Here is a 21,779-nt window from a genome sequence, read left to right as displayed (position 1 = left end):
CTTTTTTTTTTTTTTTTTAATGTATTTGCCCTCACGGCTGACTGAACAAACACCCTTTTCACGTCTTACCTTACGCTGAGAGGGTTGCTTATACGGGGCCGTAATTATATATCGTCTCTAAACTAACTGTCGGGTCAGGTGTAGAAATAACTTCACGTTAATTGTCGAATGTAGCCGATCATTAAACGTGGAAAAAACATGCCATCTACACCTCTTCACACAAGTATGAGAGAGTCTTAATCCTTAGAGTGGTAGCCAGTTTAAGATAAATGTCTGTTGGGTCACAGTACGAAGTGATAGCCCCATAGCGGATACATCTGTCTATGGGAAAAGTAGACATTTCGCTACCACGTGTTTTCCAGCTCAAGGCAAATTGGGTGCAACTCTCCTTAAAAGCATGCTTATTTCAAGCAAACCCGGTTTTATCCGGGAAGGGTGATTTGTTTGGTGAGAACGAGAGCGCAAACTGTTATGTTCTGTTTACTTGCGAGAGTGTCGTGGGGCAGAGGGCTGGGTGAAATGTGCAAGTGTGTGTGGGGGGGGGAAGCGGGCAGGGGCGGGGCCGTGGGCGCGGAAAGGAGGGGGGAGGAGGGAAACGCCAGACTGTCTGCCAATAGCTTGGATGATGGTGTGAGAAAATATTATCTTCTGCTGTCATCTGTTTCCATGAGAACCTCAACATAAAGTTTAAAATAAGGAGTTTTGCTTCTGTTTAAACAGCCTCTGCGAGGGAAAGGCCCTATAGACCTCATTACAGTTGATTCCTTAATAGAACTTCAGGACTCTCACAACCCTTTTCAGTACTGGATAGTTAGTGTGATTGAAAATGTTGGAGGAAGATTACGCCTTCGCTATGTGGGATTGGAGGACACTGAATCCTATGACCAGTGGTTGTTTTACTTGGATTACAGACTTCGACCAGTTGGTTGGTGTCAAGAGAATAAGTACAGAATGGACCCACCTTCAGGTAAGGGCCGAGGCTAAGGCTGCTGGGAAGTACTTGGGAAAAACGTGTGGTATTTTCCCGGATATGCCTCTGGAGACTTTGTTCAGGTCCGTGTACGTGCATCTTGAGCCTTTTAACTTAAGAATACTTTCTGTAGAAAACAGAACTCAAGGCCTCAGGTAATAATACTTTACGAGGGGAAAGCAGCGGAGGCTGCGGTGAAGTTTAATCTAGTTCCTTTGGAATCCCTGGTTCGCAAATGAAAGGCCCAGTGGACTGGGGCTTGGTCATATTCTCCCTTTTTCTTTAGGAATTTTGACGGTCTTGGAAGTAAGTTCCAAAATCTCTGTCTGTCCACCCATCCTTCATCCATCCATCCATCCATCCAGCCACCCACGCACTCATCCATGCACCCTCTCATCCGTTTGTTCATTCATCCACCTCTGTTCGTCTGTACCCTGCCCCTCATCCATACCCCTCCATCCATTGGTCCATCTACCTGTCCATCCACTTACCTACCTATCCATCCATTCACCCATCCCTTCACCCTCCCAGCCTCACACCCATTTGCCATCCATCCATCTACCCACGTCCGTCCATCCATCCATCCATCCATCCATCCATCCATCCATCCGAATATCCAAACCAAATGCTTGTTTATATAATCTGTCCTGACCTGGAAATGGCAAAGAGAAAATCGTCATACGTTTTTTCCTGGCACATCAGGGATATTAATTCGCTTCAAAAGCACCGTCAAATGACTTTACGCAGACTTACTGGGACAAAATAGTGCATTATGCTTCCATACGTACCTCACCGGGCGAGAATCTCACTGTTCACAAACTAACCATTCTTGAACGTTCACTGTGTGCCAGGTGATTTTACATCTGGTGTGGTATTTGTTTTGATTGCAAAAAAGTGCTGCATGTTTGGTGTGAATATTTCCTTTTCCAGCAGAGAAAATTTGAGACTGAGAGTAAGCTACTTGTTCAAGGTCATCTAGTTTGAAGGGCGATGGCCCCTTGCCCCCCATTTCTTCCCGTTCCCCCTGCTGCCCATACTGGCCTTACCAGTTTTTTTAATGGGTATCCTCAGAACAAAAAAATGTTGGGTATGGAATTAAAGATGACAAGATAGAAATATTACTGTCTTCCAGAAATTTCTGTTTTTCATCCTGGTCCGTTTCACCAGATATACTGGAAGCAGAGAGCCAAGTATTTTATTAAAATTGCCGGAGATCTTTTTTCCTGCCATATTAGGTGCCGGTGCCTGTCTTGAGTCCGTGAAGCGAAGGAGTTAACATTCCTCCCTTCTGTCACTCAAGGGCTTTAATTGAAAAAAAAAAAAAAAAGTCCCTGGTTCTGTATGTCATGTATTTGCATTTATGTTGAGTTTGACAGGCATATAGACCCATAACATGGTATTTTATTAGTATTATTGTTGTCAACGTTTTGAGAAGCAGCCAGGAAATCCATTTATACCCTGAGTAATTTTGGACTCTGATGACAAACAAAGGGCCTGTCAGTGTTGAGAAAAGATCTAAGCTCACATTTGCCTTGGGATTCATAACCTGGCAGGAGAAATTTACTTTGTGTGGGAAGTCGGGTGTATAAATCTTAGCTTAGTATCTAATTGCTTTATAAATTTTAGGAGATCCCTATATTTGCCAGTGTGAACATTTATAGCAAAGGATTATTACTTGCCTCTTAGGTTCTGTGCAGTGTTCTTTGCTGTGAAGTCTGGGGACTCATACTCCAAAGCAAGAATAATGGAAAGTCTCACCATAGAAACTTAGGAGATACTTGCACAGGAGAGCTCTCTCTCTCTCTCTCTCTCTCTCTCTCTCTCTCTCTCTTTCTGTCTCTTTTCGATAATTTAATGTCTTTATAAGACAAGAATAAATTGTGTTTACCGGTCTTAGTGAATTTCTGGACACGAATTGTCCATTCCACTGAAGAGTTCGTGGGTGTCCTTAAAGAATTTGGAGGAGGCCTTCGTCGTGAAGAAGTTTATTTTCTCAACATTTAAATTGTTGGCAAGAGAGGTTTTGTGTGGGGAGAGGAAAATAAAAGGCAAAAGGACACTCAAGTGTGGCTTTTAGTTCTTCAGATGAGGTTCTTCATGCAAGATGAAAGCTGGGTTCCCTTGCCTCATGCAGCAGAACAACACGCGAGGTGGCGATTATAGTAGCTGAGTTTTATTTTATTTTCTTAAGTGTTTACTTAAATTCCAGTTAGTTAGCAAACAGCGTAATATTAGTTTCAGGTGCACAGTTTCGTGATCCATCCATTCCTTGCATCACCCAGTGCTCATCACAAGTGTGTCCTTGATCCCCATCACCTAGTTCCCCCATCCCCCACCCACCTCCTGTCTGGTGACCATCACTGTGCTCTCTATAGTTAAGCGTCTGTTTCTTGGCTTCCCCCGCCTCTCCCCTTCCCCCCCGCCCCCCGCTCATTTGTTTTGTTTCTTAAATCCCACACATGAGTGAGATCGTATGGTGTTTCCCTTTCTCTGACTGGCTTATGTCACTGAGGATAATACTGCCCAGCTCCATCCATGTTGTTGCAAATGTCAAGGTCTCATCCTTTTTTACGGCTGAGTAAGACTCCATTGCATATAGAAACCACGTCTTCTTTATCCGTTCACCTATTGATGGACACTTGGGCTGCCTCCATCCTTTGGCCGTCGTGGATCATGCTGCTGTAAATGTAGGGTACCCGTGTCTTATACACGCGAACAGAACCCAGTACTTTGGGCCTGTGTAAATCAATTTCAAGACCCAGAGGGACTCAAAACTTACACGGCAGTGCTCTTTCCTTAACGGAAATATAGATGGGTAGAAAATTTCCAGCTTGCATAAAAATATTAGCTATTGTTCTTATCGCCAGACACCCTTCGCTAGATGAAAAGTGTTGACTGTTCAATAAGAAGGGGATTTGGAGGTGTGGGGCGGAGGGGAGAGGAGAGATGGCTCAGGGTGCACCTGAGAGTAAGCCCTGCGGACCCACCCCTCCACGCCTGCCTTGCTGTGTCCCCCCTAACTGCCACCTTCGCCAACATGAAGCGTGGCCCATCCTTCAGCTTTACTTACTCTTTTTACTTGTTAAAGGGCATGAAATTTCTCAACCGTTCAGTACAAATCAAGGCAGAAGTAAGGAGTAGTAGAAAGTGGCTGGATAGTTTTCAAAAACGCTAGGAAAGGGGGCTGCTCGTAGACCGTCTAGCAGAGAGAAAACTACATTCCCTGTGTCTCCCCATCTCTGGCTCAAACTGGAGAAGACAGGTCGGGGGAGGACAGAAAGAGGGGAAGAAGCCCCCCCCCCCCCCGTGTCACACCCAGGGCGGTCCGGGGGGCACGTGGGTGCTGATGGAGGAGGTTGAATCCAGCTTCGGTGAAGACTGGGTGAGGGAGCGGGAAATGATGAAACGCCAGGGGGTCGAGGAAGAGGGCAGCCACTTCCTGAAGTCCTTAGCGGTTCAGGCTTTATCGGGAGAGGACCGGAAATCCTGCCGGTAGCGGCTTCCCTTCTGTGCTGAACGGAAGGCAGCCTGCGATCAGACCCGAGCTCCTCCTCCAGCCACGCAGCCCTGGAGCCCTGCACTCTGAGTGCTCTCCCTGCACCTCCGCTTCCTCTGCGTTCCACAGGCTTGCGAGGCACGTCCTGTCCTCGGGGGGCCATTCTTCCAGATGTGGCATTGACCGTCCCGTCGCTTTGTCCAGACGGTCCCGTCGTGAGGGCATCTCAGTACCCCTCTAAACGAACATCTGTGTCTGATTCTGTGCTGCGTCCCCGGTGCCTGGCGCTTCGTGGGTGCTCAGTGAATATTTGTCCGGTGAACTGACTGAATAAAAAGCTGGGGATGTCTCTAGGGAGGGAGGGAGCCAGCCGAGTCCAGCTTTTAAGAGCCAAATAATTATTGGGGCTGCGGACGCCAATCTGGAGGGGGAGACCTCCCCCAGAATGGCAAGAGCTGTGCTAGCCTTTTTGCCCCTGATGAGTAAGGGGAGCGTTTGAAAACAGGGTTGGATCAAGCAGAGATGCTCTTTGTTGTTGTTGTTGTTGTTTGAAATTTATTGTCAAGTTGGTTTCCATACAACACCCAGTGCTCATCCCAAAAGGTGCCCTCCTCAATACCCATCACCCGCCCTCCCCTCCCTCCCACCCCCCATCAACCCTCAGTTTGTTCTCAGTTTTGAAGAGTCTCTTATGCTTTGGCTCTCTCCCACTCTAACATCTTTTTTTTTTTCCTTCCCCTCCCCCATGGGTTTCTGTTAAGTTTCTCAAGATCCACATAAGAGTGAAAACATATGGTATCTGTCTCTCTGTATGGCTTATTTCACTTAGTATCACGCTCTCTAGTTCCGTCCACGTTGCTACAAAGGGCCATATTTCATTCTTTCTCATTGCCACGTAGTACTCCATTGTGTATGTAAACCACAATTTCTTTGTCCATTCATCAGTTGATGGACATTTAGGCCTTTTCCACATTTTGGCTATTGTTGAGAGTGCTGCTATAAACATTGGGGTACAAGTGCCCCTATGCATCAGCACTCCTGTATCCCTTGGGTGAATTCCTAGCAGTGCTACTGCTGGGTCATAGGGTAGGTCTATTTTTAATTTTTTGAGGAACCTCCACACTGTTTTCCAGAGTGGCCGCACCAGTTTGCATTCCCACCAATAATGCGAGAGGGTTCCCGTTTCTCCACATCCTCACCAGCATCTACAGTCTCCTGATTTGTTCATTTTGGCCACTCTGACTGGCGTGAGGTGATACCTGGGTGTGGTTTTGATTTGTATTTCCCTGATGAGGGAGATGCTCTCTGTTGCTGGGATCTGTTGTTGAGCACCCGGCGTGGCTCCAGGACCCACCCCGTGGGCAGGAATATGGCTCTATGGGGTTCATGGTGATGTTCGTTCCTCTAGAAGAGTTCACGTGCGGCTCCAGCTCGAAGAAGCGGGCGGAGCTGGAAGAACGTGGACTTGGAGCCAGTGTCTGAGTTCCAGCTTCTTCTTGCACTTCTGTCCCTCGCTACAGAGCCCTGGGCAGCCCCTCTACTTTCCTCCTCTGCAAAATGGGGGTCATTGTACATTTGCCGTGCTGTGGAGCGTTGACAAGATACCGCAAGTGGTGGGCGTTTTCAAGATACTCGTTCTGCGATCAGAGTCGTGTGGTTCTATTCGGGTTTCTAGGAAATTTGAGAAGGTTGTTGAGGTCAGTGGTCTCTTAGAGCCCCCCCCTCCCCCCCCCCCCACCCCGCTCTCGTGTTTCTGGATGTTCGGAGAGCGAGGTAGAGTCTTACGTGTTGTTGCGGAAACTAAGGACAGGAAACCTTCTGAGGCCTTTTGCATCTCTGTCTCTCGATGTTTTTCCGTATTTTTTTTTGCCTTCACCACCTTTATGGCAGCCATTTTTTTTTCTTTGTCTTCCTGAGTCTGGAAATTTCTGAACTATTTCCCCGTCCAAAGATGGTTGTCGCTTTCCGTATTAGTTAGCCCAGGCGGCCACACAAAACGCACGGAGGGCTTAAATGACACAGATGATTTTCTCGTGGTGTTGGAGGATGTGAGTCCGAGATGTGGGTGTTGGTAGGGTTGAGTTCTGGGGACAGCCCACTTCCTCCTCTGTGGATACCCTCTTCTTTATGTGCACATGGAAAGAGAGAGAGACAGAGAGCTCGGTGCTCCTCCCGTCATGAGGACCCTACCTTCATGACCGCATCTAACCCTGATTACCTCCTGAAGGCCCCATCTCCAAACACCATCCCATTGGGGGTTAGAACTTCAGCGTATTAATTTTGGGGAGATGCCAACATTCCGTCTGCAGCTTCCCAGTGTCTGGAAGCAAGCATAGAGCAGTCTTTGCTCACTGGTGAGACAGGAAGGGGTGGTCGTTGCAGGGTGCATGAAAAGGGGGGGTCACCCCTCCAGGCTTTCCTTCAGTCGGAGGCTGTGAGCTGGTGGTCCTCTGCTCCCCTCCTGTTTTCTCTAGCCCTCGCCTCGCAAGAGCCGGCCAAACGTTCAGAGGGCGAGCGCCTCATTTCCACTTAGGCTTCTAGTTAAAGATGGGTCAGGCCAGATTTTAATTGCTTATTACTTCCCCGCAAACAGAAATCGACATGATACACTCTATTAAATTACCTGCAACACAATCATTTTAAGAAAATGGTTTATGTTCTTTTAATGGCGCTATTTATCGTCCATAAACTTGCTGGTGTAACCAAGCGCCTCTCTGTCCTAATGAAACACACACACGGAATATTGTTCTCTGTTTATTGGAACCGTGAGGTGTTTAGCTTTTGCAGGTGGTTGAGCATTCTGAAAAAAACCACATTTGATTTTCACCTTCTAAGAGAAGTGTGCCTTGCCATGGGGTTAAATTCCACATCATAATATCCTCAGAAAGAAGACAAAGGATCGTAAGGTTGTAGGACAGAGACAAAAATCGCATGGAACCTGGGTTTCTTAGTCCATCCAGGCTGTTCTAGGAGAATAAATACCACAGACTGGGCGTTTATTATTTCTCCCAGTTCTGGAGGCTGCAGGTCCGAGATCAGGGCACCCACAGATTTGGTGTCCGCTTCCTGGGTCACGGGCAGCCGTCCTTCAGCATCCTCACATGGTGGGAGGGGCGAAGAGGCTCTCTGGGGGTCTCTTTCATAAGGGCACTAATCCCGTTCGTGGGGGCTCTCCCCCTTGTGACCTCCCAAAAGCCCCACCTCCTAACCATCACTTTTGGGGAAGGATTTCAACATGACTTTTTGGGGGGACACCTTCTGAGATGGCGTGGTGGGCAGAGTGGTGCCCCGCCAGCGTGTGGGGACACCTGCCGGGGCCGGGAAGGGCTGTGAGCATCCCTGCTGGGGTCTGCACATCACCGTGCTCTGTTCTGGTGGTCTGGATCCAGCCCTGGCCAGGTGGGGCTTTTGCTCTGGTCTTGCATAGTTTTCATGAACCACTCTTCTCTTCCCCTCTTCTCTATCTCTGGGGCTCCCCAGCCCCCAGATGCCTCAGTTGCAGACTGCAGGGGTTCAGGCACCAGCACAGGGACCTTCTCTTGCCTTTTCTCACCCTTTGTGTCTTGTCTTTGACCAGCACCGTCCTTTTTTGTGACCTTGGCTCTCTTTTTACTACCGTGCCAAGGTTGAACTCCCTATTGACCAGCATCCAGATCCCTGGGACAGTGAATTTGTTCCTGTCTGCTCAGGAAATCTGGGCTCCTGTGTGTTCTTTCCCTCCTGAGGCTCTTGACCTGCTGCACTTGGTGTCCTCAGCCTTTGCTTCCTGGAGCAATTGTCTCCCTTTCACCGAGGTTTTAATGCAGTGCCCCTGAGCTGAACCATTGGTGCGTTTCAGGGAATCCTTCTCCTCATGGGGCAGTTTATAAGGCTGTGAACTGGTCCCTCTTCCTCCTTTGTGGGACCCTGTGACCAGCGATTTCTTTGTCCTTTGTGGGACCCTGTGACCCCCTCCTCACCTGTGCATGGTGGAGGGACCGTTGGTTCATTTTCTGGGGCCCCACTGTGTCCGCCCGAGTATGTCAGATACTGTGAAGGAGAATCACTTTCTTTTTGTGTTCCGATATAGAAATGGCAAACTGGGGAAAAAAGATTCCCTAGAGGTAGAAGAGTATAAATAAAATGTTAAGGAGGATTATACAGTGTGCACAGCAGAGCCTGTCTGGTCACTCATAACCCTTGACGTGACTTTGCGTAACAGACAGTGAATGACAGTGGGCTGAACCTTGATAACTTGACTCCTTCCGGCAGCATCTTTCTCCTCTCGTAATTCTGGTAGCCTGAAAAGACTCGATAAACTGCTAAAACACAGGCACTCAGGCTCAAGGTGAGTTCAGAAGCTGTGGGTGTCAAAATATATGGCTGCATGCTGAAAAGCAGACATGCAAGAAATTAAAAATATAGCCCCAAAGGTTTAATGTTGCCTTTTAACTGTGCTTAAATTCATATTCATGTCCTAACGGTCTGTCTGGAGTAGCCTGGGTTGATATAGGGAAGGTATAAACATATCTCCTTCAAGTGAGTGCTTCTGCAAATCCTATTTTGATAAGGTCTTAAATCCGTGGAGATCAGATCATAAAATTCCCCTGCAGTTTCAGCAATCGGTGGAAACAGGGCTCAACACATTTTTTTTTCTCTTTCAGTTTTGCATTCAGCCAGAGTCACCTCCATTCGTCAATCCCTCTGTCCCCCACCCCCCCCCCCGCCCCCTGGGGCGGGGGGGGGGGGTGGTGGAATATGGGCCACGTGGGGTGTGTTAGCAACATTTCAAGTGTAAATATTAAACTTGGTTGGTAAATTTTAATTCACCTTTTAATAATTTCCTGGCTCACGTGGGCTATTTTTAGCAGATGCGGGCTTAGAGGTTTAGTGAAAAATGGGCCGTAATAACCGAAAATGCCAGACGAGCGTCGTGTCTAGTTTAGAAATTTATCGGGTCCTAAGTTCTTCATCAGCGGATGTGACTTCCCAGGTGTTCACATGGAATTTGGGGCAGCAGGTGATTGAAGATGGCGCTGGGGTGATTTATGCCATTAAATCACTTACAGAATGCCCGCCAGAATGCACGCCAGTGTCCCCTGAAGGGCCCTATTAAGTTTATTCTTCATGTCTGATCGCAGCGGCTCAGAGCGTCAGAAAGGCAGGTGGCCTTTTATGGGGGCAGGGTGTGAGTGCTCACGGTCGCTGAGTGTGCCAGTGACTCTGAAAACCTGGAAAGTAAAATTCCAGGAAGAACCACCCAGTAGAATATGTGAGTCCTTACACGTTTCTGTGGTTTGCTGTTGATACAGAAATCTATCCTTTGAAGATGGCCTCTGAGTGGAAGTGTTCTCTGGAAAAATCCCTTATTGACGCCACAAAGTTTCCTCTGCCGATGGAAGTGTTTAAGGTAAGATGTCGGTTCGTAGCGACTTGTTTATTCTCTCTCAGACCGTGCGAATTCTGGAGTGAAAGGTTCCTTAACGTCGAAGCGCTCCCCATGGTTGCAAAAGCTAGTTTCGAAAAGCTCGGCCGCTCCGCATTCGCGACGTTCCAAGTGTTTATCTGTGTGCTTTGACCACGCTTTGTAATCCTCACAAATTCTCGTCTTACGAAACACTCGTGGAACTGCCGTGGCTTTACGGGTTTTCTCCATAATGGGCTGGTATAGAGTCACGTCACCTCCTTTGCCCTCCTTCGCCCTTTACCAAAGGGACTGAAGAAGACGTAGCAGGCCTCGTTGGGTATTTGTTGGGTAAAACGAATCGACAGCGATGCGCCTCTTGGTGATTCGGTTTTCTAGATGGCCCAAGAAATTTGTGCGAATACCTGCTGGGCGCGAGGCCTTGTAGGTGCTAACGGAAAGGGAATGACATCATAGCGGGAAAGGATCGCTGGGTTCTTAACGCTTTGAAATCATGCCCATCACTCAATATGAAGCCGTGGGCAGGGATGACCCATCCGGGCCAGAGGAAGGCCTCCAACGGCTGTTTTTATGCGGACCCTGAGTCTTGGGCGGTTCTAAACATGGTCACAGCCGGCTGGCAGAAACGGGCTTCCTGGTTCCGAGGGGACACCTGTCTGCAGTACCTTTCACGTCCCGTGTGGGGAATGACATGAGGAAGGCGTTTAGGTGCCAGGGGCAGGAGGAGTTTAGGGCCTGGGCGTGGGCATCGGCTTCCTGAATTTTATGTACGCCCAAGTCGTGGCTCAGGATTTTAACCCGTCACAGCAGATCACGTGCCTTCTCGAGCCACGCTTTTCCTGGTTTGTAACACCAGTTTTAACTTAAAATGACCGCTTTTGAAACCAGGGATAAAATTACGTTCTGCAGTTTAATTGAGCGATGACTTTCACAGCATTTTGATCCTGTTGCACTAGACGAACTGCGTAAATAGAACAGGATGTTGGGGGGGTTGCGCCTGGGGGGCTCAGTCACTGGAGTGTCCGACTCTTGATCACTCTTGATCACTCAGGTCGTGATCTTGTGGTTTGTGAGTTTGAGCCCCGAGTCGGGCTCTGTGCCGACAGCGTGGAGCCTGCTTGGGATTCTCCCTCTCCCTCTCGGCCCCTCCCCTGCTTGCTCTCTGTCTCTCAAAATAAATTTATTAATTAATTAAAAAAAAAGAATTGGTTGTTAGCAGTAGTGATTGTTGGCAACGAAGCAATATCTTGGGCATTCTTTTTTTTTTTTTTTTTTTTTAACTGATCAAATACTTCTTTCCTCACCTCTGCCTCCATCCCTCCCTCCCTTCCTTCTTTCCTTCCTTTCTTGCTTTCCTGATAACATTCTCCCCTGGAAAAGATAATGACAGTAAAGAAGAACAGCTTTTCTTTTCCTTTCTGGCTCCACGGTCTCTTTGTGGCCCTCTGTCAACCCGTGCAGGTGATGTCCACTGTCTTCGCGGTGGCCTTAGGAATATTTTAAATGTATAAATTGGGTTGTGTTCAAACTAGATTTTGTTTTGAAATACATCATACATCTGTGAGGAGCTCAGAGTCAGGGGTGAACGCAGAATACGAGAAGTCACCACCGGGAGCCCTTGTGCGCGTCCCTCCCCCACGCACTCTCGGGGCTCTGCCTCGTTTTGTGGGGATCACTTCCTCGCTTTCTCTTTGCAGTCTTACTGCCTCTGTCTGTTTTCCTAACTGTTATGTGATTTGCCTTGACAAAGTCAGAAGCAGGTCTAAGCCTCCCTGTTTTAGAAGAGGCCCTTTCCTGGGGGGAATTAGCTGGATGGCGTTTGGTTAGTAAGTTGGCTTTGCTTTTCCTCAGCTTACAAGAGAGTTGAGTCAGCAAAGGCACGAGCTGATCGTCAGAGAATTAGGGTTCCTCTCAGCTGGGTCATCTTCCAGGGCTGTAGCATGAACTTCACGTGCCGGACATCTTTAGAAACATGGACGGGAACCAGTGGGTTTGTAGTTTCTGCCCTTGTAGCTTACTGCTGTTCCAGGAGGAAGCCCAAACACGGCTTCTCTGGGAAGTCAATGGAATGGTCTCATCGGCTGCAGGCAGCTGGGCCTAGAGCAGGCACTGGGAGCGTGTTTCGTATGCAGTCGGCATGAGCCAGATACTGTCAACGGTCTTGGTCTGGCTTGCTTTGACGTTCTCTCCTCAGATTCTGAAGGCGAATGCAACATGGCAGCCGTCATCGTGATGGCAGCTGACAGGACCCTTGTCCCTGAGTGAGTGAGAATGTCTTTGTTCTGTCCTCATGCTTCACCGGTGGTTTGTTTGGGTAGAGAATTCTAGGCTCCTCACTATCAGTTTTCTCAAGAATTTGGACGTCTTGCTCCATTTTTTTCCTCCCTTCTCCGGAATCTTCTATTTTCCTCCACTGTTCTGCCATTTCACAGAGGAATGCCTTGGTGGGCATCTGTTTCCTTCCAGTATGCTGGCTGGAACTCAGGCCTTTAACTGGGAGATGTTTCTTTTTTAAAATGATGTCTCCCACCTCTCTTTTGCTCCCTTGATCTGTGAGCACGTGGATGTGGTTCTCCTGGACTGGTTTTTTTCCTCCTCCTCCTCCTCCTCCTCCTCCTCCTCCTCCTCCTCCCCCTCCTCCTCCACCCTTTCCTTCTCCTCCTCTTTTTCTCCCTCTACCCTCCACCCCCCCCACTTCTTTTCCTTTCAGTTCTATTTTTCATTTCCTTGTCTGTTTGCTCCACTGTGAGAAGTTTCCTGAAACTTGCTTATGCCGTCCTGTTTCTACGAGCACTTGTTTGGTGTGTCTTTGCTGAATGCTGTGTTTATAGCCTCCTGTTCTCACAGCATGGACACATGAGTTTATCTTGTTGGAATTACTGACTTTTAGAAGTGTGGTTTTTTTTTCCCCTCCCTGAATAATTTAGTTTCTCCATGTTGCTTTTGGATTGTTTCCTGTCTTCTTGTTGGAGGCTTTACAAAGATAGCTGCAAATCCTTGACCTTCTGCTCTTGAGTAAGAAGGGGGTTAGAAAGCTGAGGGAGAGCTGTGTGGGTGTGGGTGACTCTGGAAAGCTACTTCTTTGTGCAGTGGTTTTTCCTCTTCAGCTGATTTTCCAGAGGGTTCTTCGACTTCCAGCCCAGGGCTCAAAGGCCGGCTGTCGGTGCTGTTGGGTGAGTGGGGAGAAGGGGGCCGGCGTTTCGGCACTGCACCCACAGCCCCGCGGCCAGCTGTATCATCTGCTTCAGAGGTGAGTGGGGAGCACGGTTGGTCTTTGGGAGTGGAGGAGGGAGCTTCTTCCCTCATCGGTTCCCATCCACCCCCAGTTTTAGGCATATGTGGTGTGACCATTTGCTGAGTCTCTCGAAGATTCTGCTGTCTGCCCTGCATTGGTTCTCAGCTTTGCTGCTGAAGGCTTGAGATGGGTTCTGTTGATTGTGTTAAATCAGTCACTTTTTACTCATCTGTGTTGTTACCTTCCAAAACTTTGCTGCTACTGAGTGGATTTGGGTCTTAAAAATTCTTCACTGGAATTTTGGTTTAGGGAAATTAATGGGAGTTTTAGTCCACCATCAGAATCTGACACCCCCACACAAACCATCTTGTGGCTTGGGCTGTAGGTAAAGCTCCCTGACAGCCCTCCAAGATGGCGCTGAGCCTGCTGGTGACTCAGCCATGCTTCCCCCCATGGCTCATGAGCGGGGCCTCCCCTGTGTGCCCGCCACCGGCCTCTTCTCTGTTCTTCACATACCTTTTGTCTGTTAGATGTTGCAGAAGGGTTCAGCTGCAAATATGAATCCTCTTAAAGAAGTCTTGCCTGGGCCCTTGGCTTCTGTCCTTGTCCTACATTCCGTGCCCTCTCTTCTGCCTTGTTGCCCAGCTCACAATTAGACTTGGTCATTTGTGTGGTTCTTGGTGTAACATCCATGTCTTTTTGCTTAACTGAAGCTTCTGGAAGGCAAGGACCACGTCGTTCTTGTTCAGTGTTGAATCCATTCAACCAGACTGTAGGCAGACTCAGTAAATACTGTCAAATGTATGAACAGATTCTTGAAGAGACAGACGTATTTAACTCACGGATTTAAAATATTTTGAGTTGAGTAAATAAACTAAAAAAGAAAAAAGGGGTGTCTGGGTGGCTCGGTCGGTTAAGCGTCCAACTTTGCCTCAGGTCATGATCTTGCGGTTTGTGGGTTCGAGCCCTGTGTCGGGCTCTGTGCTGACAGCTCGGAGCCTGGAGCCTGCTTTGGATTCTGTGTCTCCTTCTATCTCTGCCCCTCCCCCACTTGTGCTCTGTCTCTCTCTATCAAAAATAAATAAGTGTAAATAAAAAAAATTAAAAAAAATAAAATATTTTGAGGTGGGGCACCTGGGTGGCTCAGTCAGTGAAGTGCCCGACTTCGACTCAGGTCATGATCTCATAGTTTGTGGGTTTGAGCCCCGCGTCGGGCTCTGTGCTGACAGCTCAGAGCCTCGAACCTGCTTCAGATTCTTTGACTCTGTCTCTCTCTCTCTGCCCCTCCCTGGTTGCTGTCTTTCTCTCTCAAAAATAAATAAAGTTTTAAAAAATATTTAAAAAAATATTTTGAGTTAATACTGTTTTTGGTTAATTGGATATGCAGACTTTGTATTCAGGACTATGAATACTAAGACTCAAAAAGTAGAAACGTTAATTATCCTAGTATGTTTTTTAATTCATTAAACTTTTATTGGAGGAGCTACTCTCTGAAAAATGCTATTGACCTGATCCCAGGGTTTCATGATTTTTCTACATTTTTCAAAATACAGTGACCTTCTTCTGTCACTTTCATGTTTTTCTCTGAGAATTCAGACTATTTTGATGGACTCGAGAGTTATTATTGTATGTACTAAGTGTCTTGTTCATAATGAATAGTGACTTTAAGAGTAGAGACTGAATATTTCCCATTTTTCACAGGGCCTCCCATGAGGCAGAACATACGGAATGGGCGTTTCATAAATAAAAATGGGTTAAATTGAAATTATGTGTTCTTTTGTTAAAAACCAGTTTTAAGGTTTATTTATTTTGAGAGAGAGACAGAGCAAGTGGGGGAGGGGAAGAGAGATGGGGGAGAGAGAGAGAGAGAGAGAGAGAGAGAGAGAGAGAGACTCCCAAGCAGGCTCCACACCAGCATCATGGAGCCGGATGCGGGGCTCGAACCCACGAACCGTGAGACCGTGACCTGAGCCAAAGTCGGACGCTTAACTGACTGAGCCACCCAGGCGCCTGAGGTTCAGAGTGTCTTAATCATTGCTTCGCCTTAACAAAAACAGGGGAGTTTTTGTTTTGTTTTGTTTTGTTTTTTGGTCTCTTAAGTTTTTGGACGTTTCGGTGAGCAGTATTCTCCTGCAGGTATAAAAAGAGAACTTTGTGTTTTTTCCCCCTGTTACCGCTGTTTGATCATCACTTTCTCAGCAGGCAAACTTACTTCTATTCTTTTCATTATGGTAAAAGGTGTATATGTTTGGATTCAGTCATGAGTCATCCTAGATGCCTGTTGTTGAGGAAAATTGCCATCGTGTTCCACTGTTAAGAGACAGAAGTCAAAGCAATGCACATTTAATGGCTGGAAACGAGCAGTGTTTCAAAGCAGTTCTTTTTTTCATTACCGCCGTTACACGGGAGACAAAATGGGTATTTTGATGGAATGACTCTCATTATGCGGTGGTGATTGTCATTCTGGGGATGTGTTCACATACGTGCCTTGGTATCTGTGTGCCTATGTCTAGAAGTTCAGTCCGCTAGTGTTAACGTACAGAATTCCCCATCTCGTACGAATATCAGTATGGACAGCAACGTCGTAAAAAACGAGCACAGAATTAGTCTTCCTGCTGTCATTTACCCTTGATTTGAAGGAACACTTAGAATGGCTTTTGGGTGCCATATTTTAGTGGCAATTCTGATTTCCCTTATTTAGAAAACACGGATGATCCGCAAACAGGTACATTCATTTGAAATTTAAGTACCTAATGAATTGGGTACCCAAGGGAAGGGGATAAAAAATGCATTACAATGAACAATAAATAAGGAAAAACATTTTTTTTTCCTGAAAGCTAGACTCACTATTGAAAGACTTAATAGATTTACCAAAGTAGTCCATATATTACTACCAATTTAACTCCTGAGAAATGGTAAGTATATGGAGGTGATTGCCCTGCACGTCAGACTGCTGCCTCATGGCTTTCCGTTTTACTTATTAGGCAAACTTTTCAACCCATCATCTGATTGACCTATGACAAGTCCCACGATCAAAGTGATGAGAACAGAAGAAAATGGCCAGCGTTTTCTGCACCATTTTTAAAAATTCAGTGTTTATTTTTGAGAGAGACAAAAAGAGAGAGCGCGTGAGCAGGGGAGGGGCAGAGAGAGAGAGAGAGGGAAACACAGAATCTGAAGCAATCGCTAGGCTCCAAGGTGGCAGCACAGAGCCCAGTGCGGGGCCTGAACCCATGAACTATGAGATCTTAACCTGAGCTGAAGTCGGACACCTAACCGACTGAGCCACCCAGGCGCCCCTTTCTGTACCATTTAAGTTTTCAGTTTTCCTAAGTACCCAAGGCATGGATTTGGGGAAATTCAGCTGAATTTTAAGAAAAGGGCGAAGGGAGATGCGAAAATAAGAGCGTAGCTATAATTAACATGATATTTCATGTGTCAGACGTTCATAAGCCTTCTCTAATTACTGCTACTTTTCATTCTCTGCAATGCTCGTAAGTTGTAATCTACATTTGTGACCCCACTGATCTGAGAATGTTAAGCTGTGGACACTTCAGTGACAACTCCCACATACATCAAAGAGATCTACAAGTAGGAAGCCGAGTCCCTAATTTTCCAGTTAATCAGAGTAAGGCATTTCTCCCTTAGAGGAATACAGATGTGTGGCCCAGGGAATGCACACTGTCCTCCTTGCTTCACTCACGACCACGCCTCGTAATTGTAAGGAGGTAGTGTTCTTTGAAATGTCACTGAGACCCTTTATCCATTTTTATCCCTTAAAGAAGTGAACTTGTTTGAATATTGTTTTTCATCGCACTGAAAACATTAAAAAAACGCTCAAAATCTCAGTGTGGTTGAAATTCCAAGTGCGCTTTTTAGGGATCATCGGGAGAGCGAAAGCAGGTGCAAGCCGCTGAGACTTGAGGCCAGAACCTTGGCGTTGGCCCCGAAGGCTTGCTCTTTCTCATGCCTGTGTCGGGTCCCCCGCTCTGCCCCCGGGTTTGGGGAACACCAGGATGGCGGGACTCAGCTGTGGATACGCTCGCGGGTTGTTAATTAGAGCAAAAGGGTGTCAAGCAACATCGGCAGTGGGAAGAAGAACGTGGTGTGGACTCTGGAAACTCACGCCCAAGCCTCCGAGGGCCCTCTCCGGAGTGGCTCCCGGACACTCTTAACTGTGACAGCACGTGCTTTTGTCTTCCAGGGGGGCTCATTAGAGGCCCAGTGTCCAGGGGCTTAATGGGGGGCTGGCCACCGTGGGTATCCCCTGCCTAGCATGTGGCCCCGTCTTAGACTCCCAGAAGGCAACTTAAATCGTACCATTTGTACAAATAATCTTGGGACGGCGGTCCACTCTTCTGTGTAGGGGGAGCTTTGTATCCGTGTCGGGTGCTGTTGGTGATGTATTTCCAGACGACAGCCCAGGGCTAAACCCCGCAAGCGGGCCCTTTCCAAGGACTGCTGTGCATAGTAATCCTCTTCTGGGCACCTCCGTCCCATCTATCGACAGAACCGGGCTCTGTCCTCACAGTCTTGTCCCAGAGTTGTCACTTTTCTCTTGGTCTGCCACCACGGCCCCAAGACTGGGTCTGCCCTCCTTCTCTCCTGGCCCGCAGTGTTAGTTTCAGAACTGTATTCCCGGCTGCTAATCATTGCTTCCCTGCGGTCTGTCCTTCAGAGGGCGGCCAGAGCGATGTGTTAGAAAATATTTATTTATTTTGGGGAGAGCGCGAGCGGGGGAGGGAAGATCCGAAAACGGGTTCTGTGCCATCAGCGGCGAGCCTGATGTGGGGCCGGAACTCACACACCTCGAGATCATGACCTGAGCCGAAGTCGGACGCTCAGCCGACCGAGCCACCCAGTGATTCTTTTGAAACAAGATCCAGATCCCGTCACTCTGTTGCTTGTAACCCCCCAGGTGGCATCTCCTGCTGCAGGAGGGCCGTCCAGGCTCCTGCATGGTCCAGCTCCCTGCGGGCTCTCTGAGCCCGTCTGCGGCCTGAGGCCCTCGCCGGTCCCTCCCCACGCCATGGAGACCTGCTGTCCCTCCAAACCTGAGATACCCCTGCTCAGGCCTTTGCAGTAATGCCCTGGCGCCCTGGAAAGTGACACCCCCCCCCACCCCGCCCCGAGGCCTGCCTGGCACCTTCCTTCGCTTTATTCAGGTCTTTGCTTACAAGAAGGAGCCATACTCTCCAGCACCAACCTGCTCCTCCTCTTGCCCATCGTAGCACTGATCCCCACACATGGTCTCTGTTAATTTGCTTTTTCTGCATCTGATCTGTTTCCCCTCGCTAGAACGTAATAAACTCCATAGAGCAGATAGCGGCTCGATTCCCGGGGCCTGGAGCAGTGCCTGGCACTTCGGAAGCGTGCCATTAAAATCCTTGAACGGATTGGTGAAGAAGTTCAGTGCAGGAATCAACTCAGAGGAATGAAAGCTCAGGAGAGGTCGTTAAGTGTTGGGTCAGGGAGGCGAATCTCCTGGGAGCGGTTCTGAATGACACAGTGACCACGTATAGAGAGGGGACCGGGGACTCTGTTGCGGTGGTGGATTGGCAGCTGAGCTGGTGTTTCCGTGAGCAGCTGAAACGACGCCCTGTCAGTTTGAGGCTAAGAGGAGGCAGTTGAGGGCCCTGGGAAGGACACTAGGGAAGGATTGAAATTGAGGAAATATCTCGGCATAAAAAAAAAAATCCACGTTCTGTGAAATTCCGTTGCTGGTGAAGTTGCATTGTCCCTGTGCCTTCTCGTTGAAAATGATCAGAGTCGGGGTGCCTGGGTGGCTCAGTCGGTTAAGCATCCAACTTCGGCTCAGGTCATGACCTCACAGTTCGTGAGTCCGAGCCCCGCGTCGGGCTCTGTGCTGACAGCTCAGAGCCTGGAGCCTGCTTTGGATTCTGTGTCTCCTCTCCCCTGCCACTCTGCCTCCTCTCCCCTCCCCTGTTCGCGCTCTGTCTCTCTCTCTCTCTCTCAAAAATAAATAAATGTCAAAAAAAAAAAAGAAAGAAAATAATCGGAGTCAACTTAATGTTGCCTCACCAGTGTTGTGTGGGTTAGTTTCCTTTTCAGTGTGGAGCGCTCATTAGCTGTCCAGATGTTTCCAGTACTGCATCGTAAGGTGCTGTGGCTGATGTGTCATTGACTCACAAAACCGATCCGTGCACATACAAGGAGCTTGAGGAATGTCCTGGAGAGGACACTTCTGTCGGGCAGTGGCTGGCTCTGAGTGAGTGGCTTCTGCCTTCTGGGCATCTGGATTTCTAGCCTGTTGCCTTCCCTTTTCTAGCGTCATACCCACGTTCCTCGAATACGCACAGTAGCTGCGTAGATGAGAGGCGTTTGGTCGGTGACAGCCGATGTTTGCAGGTTCTTCCCGTTTTATTGGAAGCTGAGGAGAGATGTGTTTTTCGATGGGATATACACACCCAGACACTCTAGCCACGACCCATTCCATCCTTGCCAATTCTTGACCTGTATCTGTGGCTAATGAGGTTAATGGGGCCCGTGCTTTTACGTCCTCAGGACTCACGGTGCATCAAAAGAGAATACTTGGTCGAGTACTTGGAGGAAATACTCAGTCTCTTGGTGCCCCTCATACAACTCATGTTTTGGTCTTCTTCGACATAAGTGTGTGTTAGAAGAATCCCAAACTGTTTACAACTGATTCGGGTTCAAGGATGCTCTTGAAATCTGTAGATAAAGGGCTTTCGTAACGGCCAAGCAATAAGCTAGGTGTTGTTGGGTCCGGTCCCAAGCTATGCCTGTCCTTGTGTCTGTAGTGAGGTTCACTCTCTCCAGAGCGTGGTGTTTCACAAACAAGGGGAAGGAGCCGCTGAGGGAAAGCTAGTTGGTAAAAGAAGATCCCTAAGGATTATTATTGTTTTTTAGCACAAGCGCCTAACGACGACAGGTAGACATTCCACGCACGTATTTCTTCTTTGTAAAGAGGGTTCAGGCCGTGCTCATAATACACTGAAGTCCCTACAGCCTGTTACTTCTTGAGCTCTTCTCGGCTTTGAATTATGTACCTGTCAGTGTGCTTGTAGATTTAACCCGTCGGAGGGCATCTCTTTCTGTATTTTAGCATCTGAGACCCAGGTTAAAGGCCGGAGAGAGAAGATGAAGTGTGGCAAAGAGAGAAGAGCTTCTCTTTCTCATTCCATCGGCTACAGCCGAAAGGGTAAGAAAGGAAGTGAGCTGTTCTGTTAGGTTGGATTGTGATGTTGTGGTTTCTATGGTGACTGATTTCTTTTTCTCTTGTTCGGCAGCTAAATGCAGCAATAACCAAAAAAAAAAACAACAAAAAAAAACCCCCACCAACAATAAAACAAACCAAAATCTCATGGCTGAGTTTGCCCTTCAGGTGGGTTACTTTTATTCTCCCAGAATCTGCTTTAAGCCCCCTGTGTAGGGCCAGCACTAATTCCTTTGGCATGACGTCCCTTGTCCCACACGGCAGAGTGAGTGTCGTGATACCGAACGTGTTCTCATCCACTGAAGCCCAAATGTCCCTTTTAAAGAAGGGCTGTCTTAGACGCAGGGTCATTTTGTTGTCAGACTGATGGCTTGCCCCGTGGGATCCTGTCAGTGCGGTTGACTCCGCTTTCGAGGGCGTAGCTGGGCGCCCTGTTCCAGGCTGTTCTACCTTGGGGCTCCCACGCCGCACCCCTGGGCGTGAAGGCACAGGCTTCTGCAAGCCTTGTGCAGTATCCCTCCTTTGCCGTTCTCATTTGTTTAAAGACTTAGAGGGATTCTGGAAACAGAGCCCCTCTGGGGTGCTAGATGGCAGAGAAGTGTGGTCCTGTCTGACGTATAGAAACAGGAAGGAGGGCCTGCTCTCTGTCGTTACTCCTGCGCCCCAGGCTCGTGAACCGCAGCCCAAGACTTACACAACGGGCAGAGGATGATGGGGGCCATCTCGCTCCACTGAGCGTCAGAGCAAGTCTTGGGAGAGATGCCCTAAGAAAGGCAACTTGGGTCAAACAATATTGTAACCGGAAAAATCGCAAGGCCGGGACAGAGACAGTTCGCTCTAACGGTTGCTCCGTCACCAGGGCCCCAGAGCTGCTGCCTGCAGTCTGCTAGATAGTGGCTCGCTTTTAGTTCGAAACAAGAAGAACTTAAGAATCGAGTCAACTTTCCGTTCTCTGCTCCGTGAGTTGTCATTCCCAAATGGCTTCTGTTCGCCGCCGATGATGCGCGCTCTCGCCGGTTAATGGCACTTTCGGGCAGGGCAGGGTAATATTAGCACGGACTCTGGGACTTGGTGGCGGGATACGGGCCGGGGGTGGCGCACGCATCTCTAAAACAGAAGCATTTCAAAGCGACTGTCATGTCGTAGTTTCATTTCTTCAGATTTTCTGTGCCACTCCCCGTTAAGAATCAGTAAGAAGTGGTTTCTACGTTTTGGTTCTGCAGACGATTTGGTAATCAGCCACAATCAGATCGTATGGATTGTTTTTTTTCCCCTCTAAATATACACAGAGATCCTTTGTAGGTTAGGTTGGACTTTTCATCTCCACGTGCCTTTTGCGAACAGGCATTTACGAATCGCAGTGTCTCAAGAAAGGGAGTCGGATAGAAGGAGGCGTCCTTGCAGTCAGGGGTTTACAGTCCCTGGAACAGGAGGGCCCCAGCACACCGTGCTTCGGAGCCCCAACTTTCAATAAGT

General features: G+C 48.2%; 1 protein-coding gene across 10 annotated transcripts in view; it reads left to right on the top strand.

Moving 5' to 3' along the window:
- SFMBT2 (Scm like with four mbt domains 2) overlaps positions 1–21,779 on the top strand; it is a 220,517-nt gene that overhangs the window by 104,030 nt on the left and 94,708 nt on the right. For 8 of the 10 annotated variants that reach the window (XM_027073367.2, XM_027073370.2, XM_027073371.2 and 5 more), the window contains exons 6-7: positions 721–967; positions 9,758–9,855. In XM_027073367.2, coding sequence (XP_026929168.2) covers positions 721–967; positions 9,758–9,855 — 345 coding nt within the window. The remainder of the gene's footprint in view (positions 1–720; positions 968–9,757; positions 9,856–21,779) is intronic. The other 2 variants (XM_053225236.1, XM_053225235.1) reach the window with 2 other exon arrangements.

The sequence above is a fragment of the Acinonyx jubatus genome, chromosome B4 (assembly GCF_027475565.1).
Source record: "Acinonyx jubatus isolate Ajub_Pintada_27869175 chromosome B4, VMU_Ajub_asm_v1.0, whole genome shotgun sequence".
In the NCBI taxonomy this organism is placed as follows: Eukaryota; Metazoa; Chordata; class Mammalia; order Carnivora; family Felidae; genus Acinonyx; species Acinonyx jubatus.
This window is presented reverse-complemented; position numbering and strand designations above follow the sequence as displayed.